This window comes from Typopeltis vanoorti, chromosome 3, assembly GCF_054136105.1.
Source record: "Typopeltis vanoorti isolate ZY-2024b chromosome 3, IOZ_Tvanoo_1.0, whole genome shotgun sequence".
NCBI classification, from domain to species: Eukaryota; Metazoa; Arthropoda; class Arachnida; order Uropygi; family Thelyphonidae; genus Typopeltis; species Typopeltis vanoorti.
The window spans coordinates 83,507,582-83,534,844 of record NC_143551.1 but is presented as its reverse complement, the minus strand read 5'-3'; the positions used below and the strand labels follow the sequence as shown (position 1 = coordinate 83,534,844).

The following is a 27,263-nucleotide window of genomic DNA, read 5'->3' as shown; positions in this document are numbered from 1 at the left end:
ATCCCCTACATCCAGGGCACCTCTGAAAAAATAACTAATATCCTCAAAAAATATGACCTTACTTCCTGTTACAGACCATATAAAAAGTTGGCGTCCCTTATCCGCTCTACCAAAGACCAACCACTTCCCCTAGACCTACCTGGTGTATACCAGGTCCCTTGCAGCTGCAAATTGTCCTACTTTGGCCAAACAGGCAGAACAACAAATATCAGGATTTCAGAACACCAAGACTACATCCGGTTTCACCAGTACAGCCGCTCTGGACTGGCAGACCATGCCTTAGATACCCACCATAAAATTCGTTGGAAGAAGACAAAAATAATCCATCGCAGCAAGTTTAAATACGAAAGACTGTTCAAAGAATCTTCAGCAGCTCTAAAAAACGTTCCTAACCTCAACAAATTTGGGTGCATGAAACTGCCCCAAATTTGGGAGACTTTCATTTTGAGAACTTCAGCCCAACTGCCAAGACTACCAAATTAGCCCGCAAGAGGGCACCATTAGGACTTTAGGAACAAAACTAGTTCTTATTTTCTTCCTCATTTGCTTTGTTAGTTCCTTAGTGCACATACTATATCTTTATGTTCCCGAAGATGGCAATGTGACATTGCCAAAATATAGAAGTGATTCATTAAAGTTATCTTTAATTTATTTACTTTATATGCATTGTCAATTCCGTAAATTAATTACCAGTTATGTCTAACCAACGTATAAGTCTTACTACTAGAATCATAGCTTCCATAGTTGGGATATGTCTAAAGAATGGGTGAGGAGAGAATGGCTAAACAAGCATTCATAGAGGCCTGATGAATAGTGACAGAGAGAAAGACCATTAGGAGGATAAAATCCAAAGGACTTAGCTGAGATGTGAATCCCAGATCAAACTGGAAGAACTCAAGAGAGAAGACTGAAAGAAGTTTGTACCTGTAGTGAACCTTAAGAGTTTAGAAGAAGAAGGTCTCGTCTCTTAAGTGACAAAATAGAATAAAGTAGTCAATACAAGGGGGATATATATATATATATATATATATATAGACATATTTTATGTTGCTCCCACCTATGAAAGCTTATTTGTAAACCTATAGTACATACAGTACTGTGGGAAGGATAGTGATATATATATATATATATATATATATTTTTTTTTTTTTGTTTTTTTTTGTTTAAACCAAACATATTTGGTCGTTTTATAATTAAAATACAAACTTATTTAATACTGACCATTTACAAACAAACTGACATTATAGCCTACCAGTCTGGCAAACTGTCTGGCTTTTTCAAGGCGTTTACGCCTTGAAAAAGGCAAAACTGGTAGGCTATAATGTAAGTTTGTTTCTGAATGGTCAGTATTAAATAAGTTTGTATTTTAATTTTTTTTTCTATTTGTATCAATTATATATATATAATATATATATATTTTATTTATTTATTTTATTTTTTGTGGTGACAGCATCAGAGGATTTGTGCATAAATAAGGTAGCCACATTGCCTCAGAATGGGGAGAGTGATCAGACAGTCTTGACTTGGGAGGTTGTCAAATGTGGAATTTTCAGTTAAGAAGGGATATATGTGGAACTACAAGGCAGATGATTATGACAAACTTAGGAGGCTGCTTGAAATTGTGCTGTGGCATAACAATCTGCAAGGAAAGGAAGGATGTTAGTAGTTCATTGAGATGATCAAGGTTCAGGTGGCAATATCAAACTAGGTCAGGAAGATAAATCAGGAGGGAGTTAGATGGATAAGTAGTATTATTCAGGAAAGATCTGCAAAAAAATTTTTTTTTAAATAATAATATTTAAATAAATAAAAATTAAAAAAAAAAGGTTGCAAAGAATATATAAGGAGAAAGATGCTCAGCAAGCAGTACAAGAAACCAGGCAAGAAAAGTAACCAGCATGGTAAGAAAGGCAAAATCAGATTATAAGAAGAAATTAGTTAAGAAGGTCAAAGGAAATCCCAAGAAGTTCTTTTGATTCAGAAAAATGAATGTGGAAGATTTAGGTGGTTTTAGATGCACTGCCCCAAATGTGAAAATTATTATAAGGATGGGCAAATTTGGGATTTGCACAGTTAGGTGAGTGAAAAATGGCATCTTAAGCAGAAAAGAATGCCAATTTTTTAGAGGCTGAAAAAACTGTTGATGTGATGTTCATACTAGAAGTCATGGAGAGAAATCAGATTACGTCTGGCAATTTATGTATCAATGAGAGTCAAGGAAGGTGAGCCGAGATCCCTTCTGTGAAAGAAAAGGCAAGACTGCATTTTTTTTTTTTTTGCAATGAAGATGACCAGGTCACCCTTGTCACACTGCAGGATGTTATAGCGATCACTGTTTAAGAGAGAATATTCTGAGGCTTGGGATGTCTGAACACAGCATGGTTTGTTGAATGAATTGGATAAGTAGAGTGTACGTCATCAGCAAAACTGCAGATCAGATTAGTGGTGACTGAGAACAGGGTGTTTATATGTAGGAGTAATGTAAGAACAGAGCCTTGAGGCACTTTGGCATTGGTGGTGAAGCCTGAAGAAAGTATGTCATTCACCATGACATGTAGTGAACTATCCATCCAATTACAGAGGATGGAAGGTAGACTGAAGGAAGGTAGTTTGATTAGAGGGCCTCAATGTGAAAGACAAAAACCCCTAAAAATGTCAGTATGGCAGCACATGTTGACATTACAGGGTAATACAATGCTATGTCCTGAATGCTTCAGTTTTTGTTTTAATCATTTCATTTTTTTGTCAAAAATGATTCAAACCAATAATAATAATAACGTAGTGCTGGATGAAATATTTTGGAGGGAGTGTTCTTGTTAGGTTAACTCGAAGTAGACTGCAAATGGTCTCTATTGGGGGAGTAGTTTCCTATGAAATTTGCAAGCAGGCCCTCCATAATTTCTTGAATCGTTTTAAAGGCTAAATATTATGTCATTTGTGAGGTAAATTCATACAAACGAAATCATATGACTAGAATACATGAGCCCAAAACAAGTTGACATCCCAAACACAATTTAACTTTTGACACACTCAATATATTCATCAGAATTTTTTTTTTTTTTTTTTTTTTTTTTTTTTTTTTTTTTTTTTTTTTACAAAAGTACCACATTCAACAGTCTTCTGAATAAATTCTCACAGATATCATACATTATGAATTTCACTGTCTAGTAAAGACAATGGAAATTTATTCAGTCAATCAGATGAAATTTACAACCCCCTAATAACCGCCCAACTGGCCACAGTGGATGAAATATGTTAATCATATTAAATTTCATATTAATAGTATTTCAGTGGTCTCTCAATGGTACACTTTGCATCCATGTTTGGCACATGACAGTTTAAAATGTCATGGCTGGTAGTGTGGTTAAAATTTATCATTTCCAAGGATCATTTTAATGGTAAAATTAGATGAAACAAAATAACACTTTTTTTGTTGTATGTTTACTAAAATAGCTCTAGGTTTAACTGCAAAAATGAATGGCCCAAAATAGTATTATACAAGAATGTCTTTATTATTTCTTTATTAATATATAAAGAAATGACTATATACAGGCATAAAAAAGATAACATTGTTTCTTTTGAGAAAATAAATTCTCATATTAAAATTTCTTAACATGTGAATTCCAAGGGAGTGAAAAGAGGACAAAATAATTCCCTTGCATAAGGGAGGTTCTACAACTGCAGAAGCAAATTATAGACCAATCAGTATCTAAGAAGTGGTGGTAAAAGTATTCGAGGTGAATAAGAATATAGTTACATCCAGAGTTACGTAGCATGCAACTTACGTAAATTCACAGTTATGTAATAAATCTACTAGTGCATATGAACACGTTTGCAGCTTTGAGCAGGTGCGTTGACTTTGACAGCCTTATTGCAGTACTGTAGTAGATGCCTCAAGTGGTTAACTCAGTCACTTGTTATTACTGCTAGTTTCGTTGTTTTTTTATCCTTAAAATGGAATGCAAACGCAAAACTGAATGCGCTGGTAATAAATCTAAAAAACAAAGGTCTACGGTTACTTCGGAAGAAAAGTTGAAAATAATTCGTATGTATGGAGGCAAGAAAATTCTATCAACAATAGCTCAGGAAATAAATTGACCTATTTTGACAGTGAATACAATAGTGAAGGATAAAGTTTGCATTGTTGAAAGCACGAAAGGTGCGGTAGCGTTGAAGGGCACAATTATTACCAAGAAGAGGCTGGGCCCGATATCAGAGATGGAGAAATTGTTGTCTCACTGGATCAATGATCTGACAAAGAAGCGGATACCCTTAAGTTTACTGCTTATCCAGGAAAAGGCAATGTCCTTATATAAGGATTCAAAAGAGCAGGTCGGCATCATGGACGTGGAGAGTACATTTAAAGCTAGTGCTGGATGGTTCGAACGTTTCAAGAAATGTACAAATCTGCACAGCATCAAAATCACAGGTGAGGAAGCAAGTGCAGATACAAACACAGCAAGTTGATTTCCTGAACTTCTACCAGAAATAATTTAAAAAAAAATCAACTAACGCCTTTTTATTCCCGAATATGGGAGTAGGCGAGGCCATTTAGTCATATCTAACTTTTGGAGACTGAGTGGGCAGTTCAATCTCCACTGGTACCAATCAGAGATAGATGGCCCAAGGCTATCACCAATTAAGCGATGCACAGTGAAGAGAGACGGCTCAAATGTGCCGCCATCTTGTGGTCCATAACCCTAACACAATATATTTAATGTCTGAAATAATGTGGGTTCTACGGTCGATTTTCTTGAGTTTACGGGAGGAAAAACCCGAGTTTCCGGGAGGAAAAACCCGCTTACCTGTGCCAGAAATCGACTAACTCGGGAACCGGTCGAAAAAAGGCTCAGAAAAATTTCCTCTAGTCGCCGACTAGACTCGAAACGAAGTCTTCCTTCATGCCACATCCACTGAGCTACACAGGCCAGAAATAATTGAGGGGGAATATTTGCCTGAGCAAATATTTAATGTTGACGGCTCTGTTTTGGAAGAGGATGCCAACACGGACATTTACTGCAAAAGAGGAAAAATCTATGACTGGATTCAAGGTCACAAAAGATCGGATCACTGTTATAATTGGCAGAAACATTTCAGGGGACTTAAATCGCAGCATGCTGCTCATAATCTGGAAATCCAACACCAAGGCTTGGGTTACATGTGCGCTGTTCGGAGACTGGTTCAATAACCTCTTCATTCACCAGGTGAAGGAATATTGTGCCGAGAAAGGAATCCCGTTTAAAGTGCTTCTCCTCCTGGACAATGTCCCCAGTCACCTAGAAGAGTTAGATGACTTTCATCCTGACTTAAAAGTTGTTTACCTTCCTTCTAGAACTACCTCACTATTGCAACCTATGGATCAAGGTGTTATTGCAACCTTTAAAGCCTATTATCTGCGGTGTACGTTTTACCAAGCAATCAAGGCCATTGATAGTGGTAAGGGCATTACTCTACATGATTTCTGGAAGAACTATAATATCCTTAATGCTATCAAAAACATCGGGGTGGCTTGGGATGAAATCAAGCAGACAACAATGAATGCTGTGTGGAAGAAAATCTGCCCAGAAATGGTCTATAATTTTAAGTGTTTCATGGAAGGAGAGCAAACAATTACTGATATGGGTGCTGAGTTGACACAAGAATTACAGCAGGCGATGGAGACGTGTGTGTAACTGGCAGCAGTTAGAGCTGGAAGTGGATAACAGTGACATTAACGAGCTTCTTTTGAGTCACTATGAAGAGCTAATTAATGATGACCTTATTCAATTGGAGGCATTCTGAAATTCAGAAGAAAATACTAAGCCAATTGAACCACCAGACATAAAGAAATTTACAACGAAGAACTAGCAGGGGGTTTTAACTTGATAGACATGGCGTTAGCAAGATTACAAGCTGTGTACCACATTGAAGGAACTGTACTCCGGGAAACAGATGAAGCTAGAGATTTAGAGGTAATGGTAGACAATGAGTTAAAGTCACCCATTGTAAAACATGGAAAATGTTTTACAGAGGGTGACTTGGGTATCTTGGTAGATAGAGGAAACCATTTGTTTCTTTAGCTTACTTTATGTAATGTAACTCAGCTTGTCCTGTATATTTGTATATGCTCCAGATGATGATCTTAATATGAAGATCGAAACTTCGGGATATTAAAATAGTTATTTATAACAAGGTTGTAAAGTCCATAATATCCCAAAAACTTCGGGATATTAAAATAGTTATTTATAACAAGGTTGTAAAGTCCAAAATGAATGCATAACAATAATCTTTTTTAATTAATTTAATAATAATTTTACAGATTTAAAAATTAAAAGTGAAATTTAATTACAGCAGTTTACAATTAAATGGAAATTTCACTTTCTTCTACATACACATGCACAAAAATAAAAAATAATAATAATAGCAAAATAATTCCTGATATATTAAAGTATATCTTATTTATAGTCACAATTTTCCAGATGCCTGAAATTGGAAAAAACACAATTTGCAATTCTCACCAAGTAGACTTTGTTCTAATAATTTTAGGTAGGGAGATATCTCAATTTCATCACTCAGTACAAAACTATCCTATTACTGAAGGCCTGAAGCAAAAAAGTTCCATGTGTGATCTCTACAGCAGGGTTTCTGAATTATATTAAAAAAAAAAACAGAAAATTTTTAGATAAGAAAGAAATTTTTAAAAATCTATAAGCCATCCAGCACTAATGTATATAGTAGGTTGAACTTTTGTGGGTGGGAGGCACAATAATAATAATAAAAAAAGAATTCACTTTAATGCAAAGAGTAGCAATAATATAATTTTAGATTCTTAAATTAAAAAAAATGATTATCTTGACATTTTTTTTAAAAAAGGGAATATTAGAACAAAGTCTAATTGGTATAAAACATTCAAACAAGTATAAAAAGAAAGCATAATGTTAATGAAATACAGTATTTAAATAAGTTGATGAAGTACGATATTTAAATCAACAAAAGTTCTAATTTTTAGTAATGCCACAAATATGAATTACCTAGTAATTTTTTCAAAAAGCCACAAACAGCAGCTGCATAGCCAAGCCTGCTAACATTCAGAACATCCATGGCTATCTATAAAGACAGAAACACTGTGTATATTATGAAATCAAGTAATTTCTAAGCTAAAGTTGCAAATTAAATGTAAATATCAAAAAACACCATAAAGAGGAATATTATATATTAGATGGGTGTAGTGTAAAAGCTTAAGAAAAATATATTTCAATTGTCTCATCATGTCATTGAAATGCAGCACTATATGAACCTTACAGTACATCAAGAATCGAATTGCTGCCATTTCTGAAACAACACAAGATGACATTTGCCTCTAAACAGACTTTTGCCTCTTTTTTTTTTAATGAGGGTAATAGAAATGTCTATCCCATGATGGAGAGAAAAGGAGGGGGGGGGGGTCTAGAGAAAATTCTGTTATATGAAAAAATAAAATATGAAATCGAAGTCACCATGAAATCAAGGGGAGGGAATAAAAAAACAGATCAAAGAATCTAATTTACACATCATATAATGATGCATATACATAAGGAATGTAGAAGTGGACCCAGAGTTTCACATTTGTACTTGGGGGAAGATATAGATATGATAGAAATATTGGATTGATATAATCATCATCACCACTGAGGAAATGAAGACTATGACCAATACAGTAAGATCCTACTCAGTAATACAAGATGACTTATTCAGATAATAGTGATTATGGAAAGAAAGTAGCTATAACAGTTAACACCAAACATGAAGATAAACTATACCAAATTGATGATAATTTCAAGAGATGTGGACAAATTTCAGAATTGCTTTAAAGTAGGACAATGAAATTTATTTTATGCTTGTTTGGTACTAAAAATGCTATGCTATAACAGTGAAACAAAGAAACACCGAGTAAAAAAAGGAAAACTAGCATACATGTGAAACTAGTTTTTGTTGGAGATAAAACATAGTAAGAGAAATAAGCTCTATAAAAATGTTCTGTGAAAATGTGAAGCCAAAAATTCAGGCCTAATAATGATACTTGCTGAATTCCTGCTTAGGATATGAACTATTCATTATTAAATCCATGTGCATAAATTTACATGAAGAGTAAAGAAAGAACTGATTCTATTAGTGTTGTGAGTAATGGCTTAACACTGCACAGGAGATTTGAAAGAGTAGTGCTATAATTGGATCAAACACATTTAAAGATTTAATAGGTAATCAAGGAGAAAACACTATAAATAACGATGGAAGAGAACTCAGGGAATTTGTGGCCTATAATAGTTTGAAAATTACCAACAGCTTCTTTAAACATAAAGATATACATAAATATACAATAGAAGCCAGAGGATATAAAAGCATCATTGACTACATAATAGTGGGTGAAAAAACTAAAGAAGTTGGTAAGAAACTGCAAAGTATACAGAGTATGCAATATTGACTCAGACTACTATTTATTAATCAGTACTATTAAGATCCGAAAACCAGAGAAATAGAAACAATACAAGAATATAAAAACAAAAGCAGGAGCAATTTAAGATAGAACTGTTACAGCAAGATAGTATCAGAGAAGACTTACAAATCATACAAAGAAAATAAATGAAGATACAGATATAGAAAATGAATAGCAAAACACTAAACAAATAGTAAAACAAGCAGCATATGAAGCCATAGGAACCAAACTGCAAAGAAAAAGGAAAGGACTAAGAACCTGGAACCCAGAAATAGAATCTTTAATAAGAAAAAAAAATAATAAATTTAGTTTAATCCTTTATCCAAGTGTGAGCAAACAAAGTTTGTGCCTGAAAGTATCTTCAGGACTGGGTTAAGGTGGTACACACCAGGGCAACTCGTTGCAAAGGTGGAGCAAGCTACCAACACTCCTATCCTAGTATCTCCTATAATGCAAAACACATCTCCTTGCGGATATGTCTATTGTTATGCATTAAGGGAAGGGCCACTACCCAGACCGGTTTCGACCTTTATTGAGGTCTCTTCAGTGGGAGCCAGGCCCAAGTCGAGATATCAGGCAGAAGCATTTGCAGGTCAACTCCACCTATAGGAATTGCCAATTGGTGTGCCACCCTTTTTTAATAAATTACTCTGGATTTAGAGAAAGATGTTGAAAGTTTATTTTCCACTTGGTTAGAGTATAATAAATTTAGTTTAATCCTTTATCCAAGTGTGAGCAAACAAAGTTTGCGCCTGAAAGTATCTTCAGGACTGGGTTAAGGTGGTACACACCAGGGCAACTCGTTGCAAAGGTAGAGCAAGCTACCACTGCAACGAGTTGCCCTGGTGTGTACCACCTTAACCCAGTCCTGAAGATACTTTCAGGCGCAAACTTTGTTTGCTCACACTTGGATAAAGGATTAAACTAAATTTATTATACTCTAACCAAGTGGAAAATAAACTTTCAAGAAAAAAGAAATATACCTTGAATGGTTAAACGACAGAACCATAGGAAATGAAATAGAATATAAAAGAATTAGAGCAATAACAAGAAGAGAAACCAGGAAAATTAGAAGACAAGACTGGGAAAAATTTGTATCAAGATTAGAGTATGACATAAATGGACCTCAGGTAAAGCCAAACCTCAAGAAACAAAGGATAATCTGCAATTAGAAGGCCCTTCCACAAAATAATGGACCAATCACTACACCCAGCTTCTAAACAATAATAATCAAATTGAAATAAAACAAGTGAAGAACCAATACAGTTAAATGATATAAAGAAAATATTGGAAAAACTAAAAAAATAGAAAAGCTACAGGAGAAGATGGAATAAATTCAGAACTATACAAATACAGCTCTAAACCATTTCAATTATGATTAATTAAATTTCTGAACAGAATATGGGAAGAAGGAAACATCCCACAAGTATGGAAGACAGCAATTGTCATAAACATATTCAAAAAAAAGGAAACAAAGGATTGCAGAAACTACAGAGGAATATCCTTATTAAATGCATGCAATAAAATATATCTAGATATAATTAAAAGTAAATTTAACACCATGGGCTGAGGAAATTATTGGAGAAGAACAATGCAGCTTTAGGAAAGGAAGATCCTGCACAGATCCCACATTTACACTGAAACAAATTATAGAAAAAAGAATAGAATTTAATCTGCCAACATATGTGGCCTTCCTAGATTATGAGAAAGCATATGATCAAATCAACAGAACAAAATTAATCAATATACTGTATGAATTGAAAGCTCCACCTCAAACCACAAAAGCAATAGCAAATATAATGGAAGAAAGCTATATTAAAATTAAAATCAATAATGAAACAACCGAAAAAATTAAAACCAATAGAGGTCTCATTCAAGGAAGTGGATTATCACCAATACTCTTCAATATATATATATATATATATATATATATATACACACATATATGGAAAAAATTTCAAAAGAATGGAGGAAAAACAAAATCATAGGAATTAAAATAGGAAATAAAGAATTAACCAGCCTTTTGTATGCTGACAATCAAGTTACTTTTGCTGAAAATGAAGACCAATTACAGAAAAATCTACACATATTGAACAAAATAATAGAACAATATGACATGAAAATCTCAATAAATAAAACGAAATCAATAGCATTTCAAGGTAAAAAAAATTAAAAGATGCAAACTAGTCATCCACAACAAAGTAATAGAACAAGTGAACAGATTTAAATATCTAGGAAATTACGTAAGTCCAAATGGAGAAATCGACATTGTATATAAAAAGCAAAAAATCCTAGCAGTCATTTTGAATAAACACTTTGAATAGACACTTCAGTAAACAGATGTTGTGAATAACTCAAATAAAACTATATAAAATAATAGCCAAACCGATTCTGAAATATGGTAGTGAAACATGGACTTGGGGAAAATGAGATAAAAGACAAGTGGAAGCTGCAGAAATGAAGTTCCTACGACTTGCTCGCAGGCTATAAAAGAATAGACAAGATAAGAAATGAGAAAACAGTTATCCATAATTAGGATAACAGAAGACATCACAAACTATAGAAAGAATGAATGAAGACAGATGGCCAAATATTGCCTGGAAATATAAACCAAAGGATCACCGATCAAGAGGAAGACCCAGGAGGAGATGGGCAGAAGACTTATTTAAACCCTTGAAAATGTTACAGGCAAACAGTTGCCTAATACGGGAAGCCAACAAGAAGATAAAACACTGAGCAGAAAAGATCATTCCTATGGTGAAATAAGTAACAGTTATTTTCAGCGTACACTAGAAATATAAATTAAATCAACTTTAATATATATGTTCCGATATTTCGGCAACGTCACGTTGCCATCTTCATGGGAACTTAAGATAAAGACACATACACGCAAGTACTACATAACAGCAAATGAGAAACGAAGTGAGGAAGCTACCATTTTCCTAAAGTCCTGATGGTGCCCCATGGCGGGCTATATTGGGTGTTCTTGACCTTTGGGCTGAAGTTCTTCTGATATATGTTTCCCAAATTTGGGGCAGTCTTATGCATCCAAATTTGTTGAAGTTTGGCATGTTCCTAAGGGTGTGGAAAAAAACAAAATCCTAAAAAAACATGTTACAGACCGTATAGAAAATTGGCATCCCTTATCCACTCCACTAAAGACCAAAAACTTCCCCTAGACCTACATGGTGTATACCAGGTCCCTTGTAGCTGTAAATTGTCCTACTTTGGCCAAACAGGCAGGACAGCAAATATCAGAATCTCAGAACAAAAGGACTACATCCGATTTCATCAATACAGCCACTCTGGGCTTGCAGACCATGCTCTGGATACTCGCCACAGAATAACGTGGAAGAAAGCCACAGTAATACACCGCAACAAGTTCAAATATGAAAGACATCTGCCTCAGCCCTTAGGAACATGCCACACCTCAACAAATTTGGATGCATGAGACTGCCCCAAATTTGGGAAACATATATCAGAACTACTTCAAGCCCAAAGGCCAAGAACACCCAATATAGCCTGCCAGGGGGCACCATCAGGACTTTAGGAAAATGGTAGCTTCCTCGCTTCGTTTCTCATTTGCTGTTATGTAGTACTTGCGTGCACATGTCTTTATCTTAAGTTCCTATGAAGATGGCAACGTGACTTTGCCGAAATATTGGAAAGAATATATTAAAGTAGATTTAATTTATATTTCTAGTGTACGCTGCCAATTCCTTAAGTATTTAGTTATCGTGTTTAACCAGCATATAAGCCTTTCTACAAGAGTTATTATTTTCATTTTATATTAGTTAAATTAATTATTAAAACAAATGTTTTTAGTGCTTAATCAAGAATAATAGTACATGTGAATGTGACTAGAGTTTTCTACACAAATTGCACTGTGGAGTGGTCAAATTATATTTATAAAATTTTAATGGATTTGTGGGCTGGCTATTAGGAAAGACTGAATTAAGACTATAGGTTTAATTACTGCCACTTAAACTCGAAATAAAGTACCTACATAACTTGTTACAGTATATAACATCTTTTAATAAACTCCTTTGTCACAGCATGTTAAACCTTGAATCCCCTTTTCAATTTGCTCTGGCTCAAAATTTCCATATCCCATTCGGTTAGGTCAGTGTTTCCCAACGTGGGGACGTACACCCCACAGGGGGAAAATTTGAATGTTTTGGGGGCAATTAGAAAATGATGTTGCATTCATCACCGCATCACCGCTATACTAAAAAAACTCACCATTGTTGATGATAAATTGTCGATGTTGCAACCCTGACTTTCCAAGAAAAAAAAAAGCTGACAACACTAGTACAGCAGTCGACATAAATACAGTATCAAGAAGAACTCTCAGAAATGCAAAATGACGAGTCTATTAGAACTTTATTCAACATAAAAGGAATGATGGTATGGCTTTCTGATGAGGCAGAAACGAAATACCAAAATTCAACTAGTTTTGCGAAAAAAAATACTGTTGCCTTTCCTGTTGTCATATTTAGTTGAATGTGACTTTAATACTATAAATGACTTGCTACTGAAGAAAAGAAATCTGGATATCACAAACCATGGGGATCTGAGATTGAAAATCACTAAATTAGTACCTCAAATAAAAACTCTTTACAGCAGACATCAAGCTCAAGGATTGCATTAACTTGGATTTTATTTCCCGAGTTCAGTTCGATTTATGTTTTATAATATCTGAAGTGTAATATAAAATTCACATTCATTGAAGAAAGTCAAATTAAAAACAGTTTTACCCATTTCCTTTTTTATTTAAAGTACATATTTATATTATACTTTTTCAGAACTTGGCTGACTATTATGCTGTGGAGGGGAGGCATAAAAATCTGAGGAGTTGAGGTAGGCATGATCCAAAAAAACGTTGGGAAACACTGAGTTAGGTTCATCTGCTGTCTATAATAGTTCTATAAATTCTCATACTTCTGATACTTATTCTAATCTTTTTTCATTAGAGGTTTCTGAAAGCTTGATTTTCTGTAATTCATCATCATCATCTTCAGCCATTTGCTGTCTACTGCTGGACAAAGGCCTTCTCAAAGTCCTCCATTCAAGTCCTATCCTGAGCTTTTCTATGCTAATGAGTTTCAGATATCTTTTTAATCTCAGTGCCCCTCCAGTCTCTTTGGTCTTCCTGTAGCTCTCTTTCCACCTCTGAGATACTATTCAGATATCAACTTTGTCCATTTCTGAGTGCCACTTCTTGCAATATGACTTGCCCATTGCCATTTGGATCTTTTAATGGCTGTTATGTTTATCACTCTAGTCTGAGCTCTGACCAAAGTATTATACTTTCTATCTAGAATGGTAATACCAAGTAATGACCTTCCCATTTTCTATGGATAATCCTAAATTTACTGATCAATTTTTTAGTCGAAGGCCATGCTTCACTTCCACATGTCATGACCAGAAGTATATAATTGTCGAATATTTTTCTCTTCAGGCAGAATGGAATTGTTTCCCTTGAGTGCTTCATGATGTTTTCCAAAGACTACCCAACCAAGTTAAATTCTATATATAATTTCTTCTTCTTCGCAGCTTCCCTCTAGTGTGATCTTTGTCCAAGATAAACATAGGAGGTTACTTTATCAATTTTCTGTGTTCCATTTGTAATGGCTTTTTTGTGATGTATTTATTATACATTCTTTTTGTTTTTTCTTTGTTTATACTGAAACCTTTCTTTTTTACTTTCTAGTCAGTTACTGAAACAAATCTCAACTCAACATCATCAGAAATTAAGACTGGCACCATCAACATAAGAAGAATCAATGGAACTAGCAGAAGAATTGGATAAGTACCAGGTTGACATAATAGGTGTTACCGAAACAAAGACAAAAACGGGCAAGATCTTTCTAAGCAACAAATACAAGACAATATATTCAGATAATAACAAATCAAGGAAAAGAAGTAGCTAAAATATTAAACACTAAATATGAGGGAAATGTCCTGAAGGCAATATCAAGTAGAGTGATGTGGGCTAATATCAAAATGGGAAACTGGACTTATTTGTGCTTACGGTCACACAAGGTTCTACTGAGGAAGAATTGGAAAAAAATTTGAGGCATTAGAGAAGGCTGACACAAAGAAAAGGGTCATCCTTGTTCAAGATGAAAACAGCAGAGTAGGAAATGATTATCAGACATAAGAATGTTTTGGGAAAATTTGGAGAAAAGAGCAAAGCTAATAATAATTGTAAATACCTTTTGGATTTCTGCTCAGGACATGAAATAGTTATTATTAACACCATACTCCAACATAAAAATGTGCACAAATTCACATGGAGAGAAGGTGAAAAGAGTAAGAAAGTCTCACTGACAATGTTATTGTAATACCAATTTTGTTTTCCCACTGAATCAGTACATAAGAGAATACAGAGGATTTGAAATACAAAGTGATCATCATTTAGTGTTGAGCAGGATAAAACTGAGCTTCATATTTAAAAGGAGGGTGGGTGAGAAAGTTTTAAAATGAATCAAAGTTCAGTCTATCAGATATGAGCTATAGACTCAAATACACAAGCATTATTCAAGAAAAACTGAAAGAGTTAAAAACAAGAACCAACCCTTGGATATATACAGAAACCTTTCTTTTTTACTGGCAAACCCTAAAGAAAACTTTGATTGATTCAGCCAGAGAGGCATGTGGTGAGGTAATCTGCAAGGATAGAAAAGTCAGAACTCCATGGTTGACTCAGGAAGTTATAGAGGCAGGTCAAGGAAAAGAATAAAGCATATCGAAAGTTACTAGCAAGTAGGTCAGCTTGTGCTTTTAGAGAATACAGAGAAAAACGTAAGAAAGCAAAGCATTGTGTAAAATTAGCTAAACAAAAGTCATGGGAAGACTTTGGTAAGAACACAAAATAAATATCAGGAAGCTGGCACATATTCTGCAGGCTATTGAAAAAACTCAGAAATGGAGGAAAGAATATGTAAAAGGAACTAGAGAAGATAAAGGGGACAAAAATTAAAGATAAAAATATACTTGATGTGTGGGTCATTACTTTATTATTATTATTCAGGCCTCCATGGAGTCGAAAGACTCATCGTGGGAGGTCCTTCCTAAGAACATAAAGTCTGTCAAGACTCATCGAGGGGGAGATCCCCCCCCTAAGAAACACAAAGTCTATCATTCCACTCCTTAAACTCATTGACCATTCTCGCTCTCACCACTCCATCAGGCAATGCATTCCACGGTTCAACCACCCTCCACGCAAAGAAACCACTCCTCACCTTCTTGCTCACAGTTTCCTTTCGTAACTTCCAGGGATGGCCTCGCCATCACTCCTTCCCGCTGTTCAACCAAGCGAAAGAACTCCCCAGTGTCAACCCTGTAACCACCTCTCAACAGTTTAAAAGTCTCAATCATATCACCTCTCCTTCTATCCACCAAACTCTGCAGTCCACATTCCCACAGCCAATCCTCGTAACTCTCCTTGTACAGTCCTGAAACCATCTTTGTCGTCTGTCTTTGTATCCTTTCCACAGTTAATTTATCCGCTTCAAATCCTGGAGACCAAATCTGAGAACAATAGTCCAAGTGTGGTCTGATCAGAGACTTATACAACGTATTAGATAAAGTATTAAACAAAAATATGATTGCTTAGCATACTTTGAAAGATTAATAAATGAAACAAGCAGTGACAGAATGGTGGTAGAAAACAATCCACAGGAATGCCATCTAGAATAATATATATATATATATATATATATATATATATATATACTTGAAGTAGAAAAGCTATCACAAACCTGAAACATGGAAAGGCAGCTGGAGTAAATGATATTTGACCAGAAATGCTAAAATATGGAAGTATAAAAGTTTTACAGTGGCTATACTGCATAATCCAGAAGGTCTGGGTCGAATTCCAGATGACTGGAGTTAAGCACTCATCGTACCCATCTATAAAAAAAGGGAATAATGCTGAAGGTGAGAATTAACTGAGGAATTTCTCTATTGAGTGTTTCTGGTAAGATTTATGCAAGTATTCTTGAGAAATGGCTAAGAAAAATTGTGGAGGAGAAGCTTGGAGAAGAACGAGCTTGGTTCAGGCCAAACAGAGATAGTCAAGATCAGATTTTCACTTTAAGACAAATGTGAGTAATTATGGTAATATAACAAGGATCTGTATTTAATTTTTGTAGATCTAGAAAAGGCATATGAAAAGGGAAGATTAGCTGTGTTCTCCTACCATGACCTTGGCTGATTAGCCATCAGTCATGCTTGTAGCATGTTGAGCACAGTTAAGCCTGGGATGAATTTCCGTGGTGGGCTGGAAACCTACAAACATGGTCAAAAATACTGCCATCTATATGTAACTGATACAGATGGCAGTGCCAATATTTCGGTGAAGTTCGGAGGGGCCATACCCAGAACGTCTCAGTATCATGCCTCCACGTGGATTCCCCCCCCCCCCCCCCCAGGAAACATGGTGTCACAATGAGCCATGGCAAAGTTGATACTGGCAGAAAGCTATAAAATGCATCTCCCAAGATGTTATGTGGCCAGAGAGAGATTAGGCCACATCCTCTCCACTACAATGCCAAGAAGAAGAAAGAAAGGGTAAAGCCCATGGCCAGAATGGGCAAACATTGGATGTCACTAAATTTCCCCAACTATATGACTACTCTGATCGAAACCATTTATGGAGACCAGAGCATGATGCAATGGGGAAGCTTTCCCAAATAAGCAATACTGGAATAGCCGAAAGAATTCATAAACATAACAGTAATCAAAACAATCCTCTTTTCCTCCATATAAGAACATTTAATTGTTGAACACTTAAAGAAGAGGAAGACCTTACCATCTTACAGTAAGAACTAAAACACATTAAATGGGACATCATAGGTTTAAGCGAAGTTCGCAGGCAAGATGAACATTTAATAAAACTAAAAAATGGAGACTACTTATACTATTATGGGAAAACTAAAGGACAATACGGAGTTGGATTTCTAATTAAGAAAACAACTGCACACCTTATAGAAGAATTTAATTATACAGATGAAAAAATAATTGAAATCACACTTAAAATAAACTCCAAACTTAAAATCAGGATCATCCAAATATATGCTCCCACCTCATCCCACACTGATGAAGAGATATGACTCACTGCAACACACTCTAGACAAAAAAAGAAATAGCAATCAAATCTTCACTATAGTAATGGGAGATTTTAATGCCAAAGTAGGTCATCCCATTCACCAAACAGACACAATAGGATCATATGTATATGGTATAAGCGGCAACTCAGGAATGGCTCTTACAGAATTCTCTATCAGTAACAAGCTTTACATTATGAATACTTTTTTTAAGAAAGCCCTCAAAAGAAAATGGACATGGAGAAGTCCAAATGGAGAAATAAAAAATGAAACAGATTATATACTGTGTAAGAATAAAGAAATAGTTCAAGACAGCACTAAATCAAGTAAAAACAGGAAGTGACCACTGACTGGTGAGAGCAAAAATTAAAATAAACCCCAAATTGGAAAGAATAAAATGGCTAAACAACAAAAAATCAAGAAGTTTTGACTTAAAACCGATTGAAAACAAGAAGAAGAAGGATTATGCAGAAAAACTCAATAAAAAACTAGCCTTGATAAATATATTTGAAGAAGAAGACATAAATAAAATAAGCAGAAACCTAACGGAAGTAATAATCTCAGCAGTCAATGAATTCAAAAGCAACAAACAACAAAAAGACCATAAACTTTCAGAGAAAACCTTACAACTACTAAAAAAGAGATGAATATGAAACAAGACTAAAACTTAATTTCTAAAATAGAATATGCAGAACTATGCCAAACGATAAGAAATGAAATAAGATTTTATAACACTAAAAAAATAAAAGAAACAATTGAAAACAATAAAAATATGAAAATATTAAGAAAAGATTTATCAGTTGGCAAAAGTCAAATAACTGCAATAAAAGACAAGACTGGAACTATAATAAGGAATCAAGAACAAATCCTAAGCAGGCTAGAAGAATTTTATAAAGAACTCTATAGTGATCCTTCAATAAATAAATCAAATATCAATAACTCTTCTCCATCGCATATAGAATTCATCCCCCCATTCACTTCAGATGAAACAAAACAAGCATTAAAACAAAGGAAAAATGTCCTGGTGAAGATCTAATTCACACAGAAATAATTAAATGGGGAGGAAATAATATCATTCACCATGTCACAAACTTACTAAATCTATGCCTATAAGAAGGGAAGATACCAGAAAACTGGAAAAATGCTACTCTGATACTGTTATTTAAAAAAGGGGACAAAGAAGAAGTAAAGAACTATAGACAAATTAGTATTCTCTCCAATCTGTACAAAATTCTTCTAAAAGTAATAACAAACAGGTTAACCCCTCTTCTAGACTCAGATCAACCAGTAGAACAAGCAGGATTCTGTAAAGGCTTTAACACAATTGATCATGCAGTAACCAATTGCCTCTCTGTTTAGCATTTATTGATTTTGAAAAAGCATTTGATTCCATCAAAACTAATGCAATGATCAAAGCACTCCAGAATCAGGGAGTTCCTGGAGAATGTATGGACCTCCTCCAGGAAATATACCACACTGCAACAGCAACAATCCAACTTCACACAAGTAGCAAATAAAATAATAATTGAAAAAGGTGTCTGACAAGGAGACTCTCTATCACCCAAAATCTTTACAGCAGTCCTTCAAGAAATATTTAATAATATAAACTGGACAAACCTTGGTATAAAAATTAATAACTGAACACACCTAAGATATGCAGATGATATCATAATTTTTGCAAACACTCCAGAAGACCTTAATAGAATGATAGAAGACCTATATCAAGAAAGCAGAAAAGTCAGTCTAAAAATAAACAGAGAAAAAACTAAAATCATGTTTAATCATTTTGTAACATCAAAAAAACATAATAATAGAAAACTATTTCTTGGAAAGAGTCTCTTCACATACATACTTAGGTCATCTCATCGATCTAAACTCTAGACTTCAAAAGGAAATAAATAGGAAAGTTCAACTTGCCTGAGGCACATCCAGAAAATTAAAAAGCATTTTTCAAAACAGTGATGTCCCACTCTATTTAAAAAGGAAGACATTTAACCAGTGTATACTTCTAGTCATCACATATGGTTGTGAAACTTGGTCGCTAACAAAAGCACTGGCAAATAAACTAACAACAACTCAAAGATGCTAGGCATCACATTAAAAGATAAGCGAAACATCTGGATAAGAAGCCAGACTCACATCACTGACATCATTCTTCACCATAAGCGACTAAAATGGAAATAGGGCCAGACATCTATCCAGGAGAAAAGATGAGTGATGGACCACTATAGTAACAAACTGGATTCCACAAGAAGGGAAATGAGGTCAACGACGTCCTAAAAGAAGGTGGAGAGATGAACTGTCAAAATTTGTTGGGAAAAATTGGACAACTATTGCCAAGAACAGAGAAAGGTGGAAAGAACTGGAGGAGGCATTCATCCAGCTGTGGACAGAAAATGGCTGAAAAGAAGAAGATCTAGAAACGGCATATGACAAGGTGCCAAGACAAAAGATGTTCGAAACATTCCAATTATATGGTGTAAATGGGACATTACAGCAAGCAAAAGATAGTCTCTATTTGAGCTGAGATAGAAATTGAAGGAGGTGCAATGAATATGACCACGTTGCCACCTATTGGTGAGAGTGATCACAGAGTCTTGACTTGGGAGGTGGCTAAATGTGTGGAATTTTCAATGAAGACAGGGTACGTGTGGAATTACCGGACTGGTAAGTATGACAAGCTTAGGAGTTTGCTTGGTTCAATGCCATGGCATGTAAAACTGCAAAGGCTGGATGTTGATAGTGCATGTGAGGTGGTTAAGGAGTGTTTGCAAGAGGCAATGGCTGACTGTATACCTAAAGCCCGAATAGTAAATCAAGTAGAACTTAAATGGATGAATAACACCATTAAGCTTGAGCTGCAAAAAAGTTTAAGGAGAAAGATGAACGGCACATGAACGGTATAAAGCGCAGGCCAGAAGGGTAACGAGTGTGGTAAGAAAAGCAAAAGCAGATTATGAAAGAAAATTAGCCATGCAGGCTAAAGAGAATCCCAAACAGTTTTTTCGATATGTTGCAAGTAAAAGAAAAAATGTACACGGCAGAATGATTTTAAAGAATGCCGATGGTAGGGAGGTAACCGAATCAGTTGATATAGTGGAATTACTGAGCGAGCACTTTGCAAGAGTATATCATCCACGTGGTGACATTGCAAGAATGAAGGAACCAACAGCTTATACGAGAATGGTGGTGAATGAAGTGGAGGTGAATAGTCTATTACAAAACCTCAATGTCAGTACATCTGTGGTCATATGTGAAGCGGCTAAAGAATTGTCACTGCCCTTGACCATTTTGTTTAATTTGAGTTCTAGGGTCTGGGTTAGTCCCGGGGGGGGGGGGGTGGAAAGAGGGGAAAATAGTTCCACTGCATAAAGGAGGTTCCAAGACTGCTGTTGTAAATTACCAACCGATCATCATATCAGGAATTGTTGTCAAGGTCTTGGAGAAAATAGTCAAAAGGAAAATACAGGAATGGATAGATGAAAATGGGATACTGTATAGTAGACAGCATGGTTTTGTGAAGGGTAGATCATGCCTCAGTAACTTGCTCACATTTTTTTAACACAGTGATGGCTGAACTGGATAAGGGTAATGGGTTTACAGTGATTCTACTGGACCTCGCTAAGGCCTTTGACAGGATACCACATGGCATTCTAATCAGTAAACTGCAGCATATGGGGATGGATATAGGGTTGGTGAGATGGTTAGGAGGGTGGTTGATGGAGAGATATCAGAGAGTAGTTTACTCAGGAGTAGAGTCCAAAAGATGGCCTGTGACTAGTGGCGTGCCACAGGGTTCTGTTCTTGAACCACTACTATTTAATTTGTTCATTAACGATGTAGGAAAGGATCTGAGAGGAACTGTTCATTTGTTTGCAGATGATGCAAAGTTGGGTAGAGCAATGGTGAGTGCACATGATGTCAAAATTTTGCAGGATGATTTGCATAGATTGGAGTACTGGGCTAAGGAGAATGGATGTCAATTTAATGTGGCAAAATGTAAGGTTATGCATTTTGGGGTGAAAAGATTAGCAGCAGTATACCACTTTGGTGGAACTGTACTCTAGGAGATTGACGATGCCAGGGATTTGGGAGTGTTGGTGGATAGGGAATTGAAGTTTAGGTGGCACATCACAAAAGTGGCTAAATCAGCTCATCAAATCACCTGGTTGCTGAAAAATACTTTGACAAGCAGAGACAAACAGGTTATTGTTCCTCTGTATCGAGCCTTGATAAGACCGTATCTAGACTACTGTGCCCAAATTTGGGCAGCAGGGTTTCTTCTTGATGGGGAGGAGGTGGAGAGGATCCAGAGACGAGTGACAAAGATGATAGCAGGTCTATGGAATGAACCTTATGAGAACAGGTTGAATATTTGTGGGTTGCAGAAATTGGTTGATAGGCAGAAAAGGGGGTGATATGATTGAGACATTCATTTTTTAGAATAGGACTTGTGGTGGAAGGACTAGGGGCCATCCATGGAAACTGGGCAAGAGTGTGGTTAACAAGGGTGATAGAGCTAGGTTTCTAACTTGGAGAGTGGTGAATGAGTGGAATAAGCTGTCAGAGTCTGTTGTGGGTGCCATGACTGTAAATGAGTTCAAGGCGAAGTGTGATAGATACTGTGTGAATGTTGAATAGTTGTACTTGTCATGATGTTAGGGGCCTTCCTCGATGAGTCTAAGGACTTCTTGGAGTTGCCCATACTAATAATAATAATATGTCCACTCTGACATACCTTGCCAGAGAGAGAGAGAGCACCCAACCTAGAATCGCCTGACTTTGAGCTTCTTTGGTTGATAAGCTCCCTTTCCCACTCAGTCAAATTCATCTGCTGTTTCTATTGCTCCTCTAATGCCACCAACACTCTGAGGTCTTTAATTTCCTCTCCCTAAACATTGATTTTCTCCAGTCCCTCTTCCCTACATTTTCCTAGGAGATTTTAATGTCCACAACACTAACTGGCTTTACTCCTCTAGTTGTACAGATCTATCAGGCAGAGATGCAGAAACATTTGCCATCACTAATGACCTTGCACAAAATGGTCACATGCCAACCAGAATACCAGATAACCTGAAACACTCCCCAAATACCCTAGATCTCTTCCTCACCAGTGATCCTTTCAAATACATAGTGAATGTAGTGGACCCCCTAGGTAATTCTGACCACAATCTAGTGATTGTCTCCTTCCATTCCCAACTCACTACTAATATACAGTATTAATGTACTATAGGTTAACTAACCAACCTCTTGTGTATGGGCTCAACATACACAAGAGGTTGTGCATCCCACCCACCCACCCACCCACACACACACATTTCAAATGTGTGTGTGTGTGTGGCATTATTATATATATATATATATATAATTCATCCCACACATTCACAAACTCCACTCCCTTTTCCTCACACAGTTCTGCCAAAATACCATTCATGATCCCTGCTCTTCAACTCAACTCACCATTATCATACCTAGGCAACACACTGACCACCCTTCCAACCACACTGTTATCTTTCACTCTCCTCAACAACCAACTAATATCCATTCTTACATGCTCTTTATGTCCAACCAGATCATTTGTTCCAACAACCACAAGCTCACTTGCAGCACATCTACTTCTCTTATCTAATGCATCAATCATCCTGCTAATTTTCGATCTCCTGGAAAACACACCTTATGGAATCTCTCATTTACCACATCTCTAATAATGGAATCTCCATACATCGCTATTCTCGAGTCATTCGTTATCTCTTTTTCTCTGCTTTCCTTCATCCTAACTTTTTGTACTTATTTACTATGTTTATCTAGGCAATTAAATCAGCTGGCCTTTCTAAAAAGATGTCAGGATACAAGAGTAACACTTAACTGTGTCAAACTAAAAATCAAATTTCAGTCGAAAAGAGTCCTCCACATATACAAATCTTGCCAGCCTTGCACTACTATGAGAACAGATCACCGCAGCATGTGAAAGCCTCTCCATGACAAACATACCATTGGCTGGTCAATCTGAGTTCTCAGTGATCCTCAACATCCTTAACTTTGGTCCATACTCTTGGATATCTCGGAAGCTTCTGCAGAAAAAGAAGTCCTAAAAACAAAAAATAAGTACATCAAAAAGTAGAAAGTATAACATTCTGCATAAATCTAAATCGCAACCACAAATTCAACCATTCCATACAGTAGTGAATCTATCTTTGATAAATTTTCAACAAGGATGATGTCAGCACCCTAAGTCTCGGCCACAATTTTGCCATCACACTGAAAGAAGTGTCACTGCTAGACATAATGTACAACGTAGAACACGGAATCTGTTGCTTAGCTCTGAAAATAGCCAACAACATCAAACTTGACATCACCAGTATCCCCTCCCAGTCATTGCCTCCAAAAAGTAATTTATCTTCTGGTCAACTCGCTGCTCTCAGAAAGTTATGGAAAGATACAAGTACTGTCATCACCAGAGCAGGTAAGGGCAATGCCATAGAATACAACTGAAAAATGGATGTTATCCTTCGAGATTGTGTTACCTACATTCCACTAGATCACGATCCTACAAAAACGAAGTTAAAAAAATGAAAAACTTATTTAAAAAAGTATCTTCCTGACTACATGACATTACAAAAAAAAAAAAACTCAAACCCTCGGTTCTTCCCCCCCCGTCATATGATTTATTCACAAACCTAATTCTCCCAATACCTACTAAGTAGATGTTGCTAATGCCCCATGCTACAAATTGTCAAAACAGCTGGCAAAATCTCTTACCCTCTCCCTCACTCTCACTAGACTTACATCCTATATCAAAACCTCTACCCATTTTAAAACCTTGATTGAAAAATCTAACTTAAAATAATACAGATATATTGATAAGCTTTGATATCACCTCACCGTTTACCAATATTCCCTTAAATGACACCTTAATACTCGTAAAAAACGTTTCTCTTTCTGATATCCTAGATCTCTTTACCTTTGCTATCAATTTTGGTTATTTTTCTTCAAAGAACAAAATTTATAAACAGATAGAGAGAACCTGCTATGGTCCCCACCCCAATCTCTCCCTCTTGCCAATTTTTAAATGGAAAATTTTGAAAAACGAGCCATAGACTCAGCCACACTCAGGGGTGTAATGTAGACTGCCTCCATGTGATGCACCCTGCATAATGTCAAATAGTCTATAGTGAAAGATGGTGCCAAACTTCCCCTCTGGGGCTCCCAACCCAAAAAAAGAGAGTATTTATTTCATGCTACCAGACAAATGGGATGCTCACTTCAGATATGCCAACTCAATATGAGTAAAGCAAAAAGTGAATTTCTATCTAAAATGCTATCAACCCACTCAGTGGATGTTCTAGCTATTCAAGAAACCCACACTGAAAATGAACAACTGCAGTCTAGAGGGAAAAATTCAAGGATTCAGATTAATTGCTTCAGTTATTCATCCTAAATATGGAATTGCAACCCACATAAAAGAAGATATTGGGAGCTGTAAACTCATGACAATGAGTAACAACAACAGCATATTCTCAGCAACTATTTAAATAGCTGATACAATAGTCATGAACATCTATAAACCCCCAAATGCACTTGGCCTGATCCCCTCTAGCCAATTTACAACATCCATGTGTGATACTGGGAGATTTCAACAGCCATCACAATTTATGGGGTTATAATGAAAACAATAGTAATGGTAAAAATGGATGGAAGACCAGGACCTTAACTTAATATATGATGCTAAAGATACCTCTATCTTTTTTTTTCAGGTAGATGGCATAGAGCAGGGGTGGCCAACCTATGGTGCATGTGCCAAAAGTAGTGCATTGCGTGATTAGAAGTGGCGCACTGAACCCCATAGAAAAATTTTAAAAAATTTTCTATACGATTTATATACAATTAACCTACCACTGAATTCTAGAGTGCACATTTATTATACTTGTTTGATCTTGAAGCAACAGGCACCGGCAAATGCTGACATGTGTCACCAGTTACTCAATCAGTTTACGGCTGACTCTCGTGTCATAACGTTCGATGAACTTCTGATTCGATGTGACTGAACAATCCCGTGTTTTCGAACTTATATGTTTTTATTAACAGTTCTTTAAGTTTAAGATAAGATTTCTGTTTTCATGAAGGCTTAATATAGTTCTGTAAATTTAAAAGTAAATTTTTTGATTTTAAACGTGTATGTCAAGTTATTATTATTATTTATTATTATTATTATTATTATTATTACGGTATCTCCATGGAGTCAGTAGACTCATCGCGGGAGACCCAAACTAGCAAAACAATATCTGTCATATCTCTTCTTGAATTCATTTACAGACGAAGAGCTCACAACTAAGTCAGGCAATGAATTCCACTCATTCACCACCCTCCAGGCAAAAAACCTTGTTCTGACACCTTTGTTAACCACACTCTTCTTTAATTTCCAGAGATGACCTCTTGTTCTTCCATCACTATCACACAGCTGAAACATTTCCCCTGCATCAATCCTATAAAAACCTTTTAGTAATTTGAATGTTTCTATCATATCCCCTCTTCTTCGCCTATCAACCAATCTCTGCAATCCACAAGCTCTCAATCTATCAATGTAGGGAGCATTTTTTATATCACTCACCAACTTGGTCACTCTTCTCTGAACCCTCTCCACAGCCTCCTCATCTCCAAGGAATCCAGGTGACCAGACCTGAGCACAGTAATCCAAATGTGGAAGTATCAATGCTTTATAAAGGGGAATAATAACCTCTTTATCTCTGGATGTCAGTGTGTTCCTCAACAACCAAGTAATCCTATGTGCAATCTTGGACACCTTAGCAATGTGTCCTCTGAACTTCATCTCCCTATCTACCAATACCCCTAAGTCCCTAGCCTCATCAATCTCTTGAAGTACCTTTCCATCGATGTAGTACACAGCTGGTAATCTTTTAATCCCAAAATGCATGACTTTACACTTTTCCACATTGAACTGACATCCATTTTCTTTTGCCCATTTTACCAGCTTATTTAAATCCTCCTGCAAAGTTTCAACATCAGCTTGATTTTTTATTGCACTACACAACTTTGCATCATCAGCAAACAACTGAATATCTCCCTTTAAGCCGTTTCCTATATCATTTATATACAAATTAAACAACATTGGCCCAAGCACAGAGCCCTGAGGCACACCACTGGTCACCTGCCTCATTCTGGACTCGGCTCCTCCATACACCACCTTATGGTATCTCTCCCTGAGCCATTCTCCTATCCATATCACCAATTTAATATCCATTCCCATCTGCTCCAATTTGCGTAACAGTGTTCTATGGGGTATCCTGTCAAAAGCCTTAGCAAAATCCAGAAGTACCACTGTGTAGCCAGTTCCTTTGTCCAACTCAGATGTTATTCTATTATGAATAGTTAATAGATTGCTAAGGCAGGATCTACCTTTAACAAAACCATGTTGGCCTCTATAGAGTATCATATCCTGATCCACCCATTCTTGAATTTTGTCTTTAACCAACTTTTCCAATACTTTTACCACTACTCCTGAGATGGTGATTGGTCTGTAATTCAATACCGCAGTTTTAGAGCCACCCTTATGCAAAGGAACCACTTTGCCTAACTTCCACTCCCTAGGGACCATACCAGAGTTCAAACTTAAATTAAATATCCGGGTAAGAGGGGTTGACAATTCATTTGCACATTCATGCAACACCCGAGCTGATATT

At 36.1% G+C, this 27,263-nt stretch overlaps 1 protein-coding gene across 1 annotated transcript in view; it reads right to left on the bottom strand.

Annotated features, from left to right (window-relative positions):
- The window catches only part of LOC150108335 (complex I assembly factor ACAD9, mitochondrial-like), a 387,096-nt gene that overhangs the window by 205,824 nt on the left and 154,009 nt on the right, over nt 1–27,263 (bottom strand). Inside the window, exon 9 of the mRNA XM_090415744.1 lies at nt 7,011–7,086. Coding sequence (XP_090271870.1) covers nt 7,011–7,086 — 76 coding nt within the window. The remainder of the gene's footprint in view (nt 1–7,010; nt 7,087–27,263) is intronic.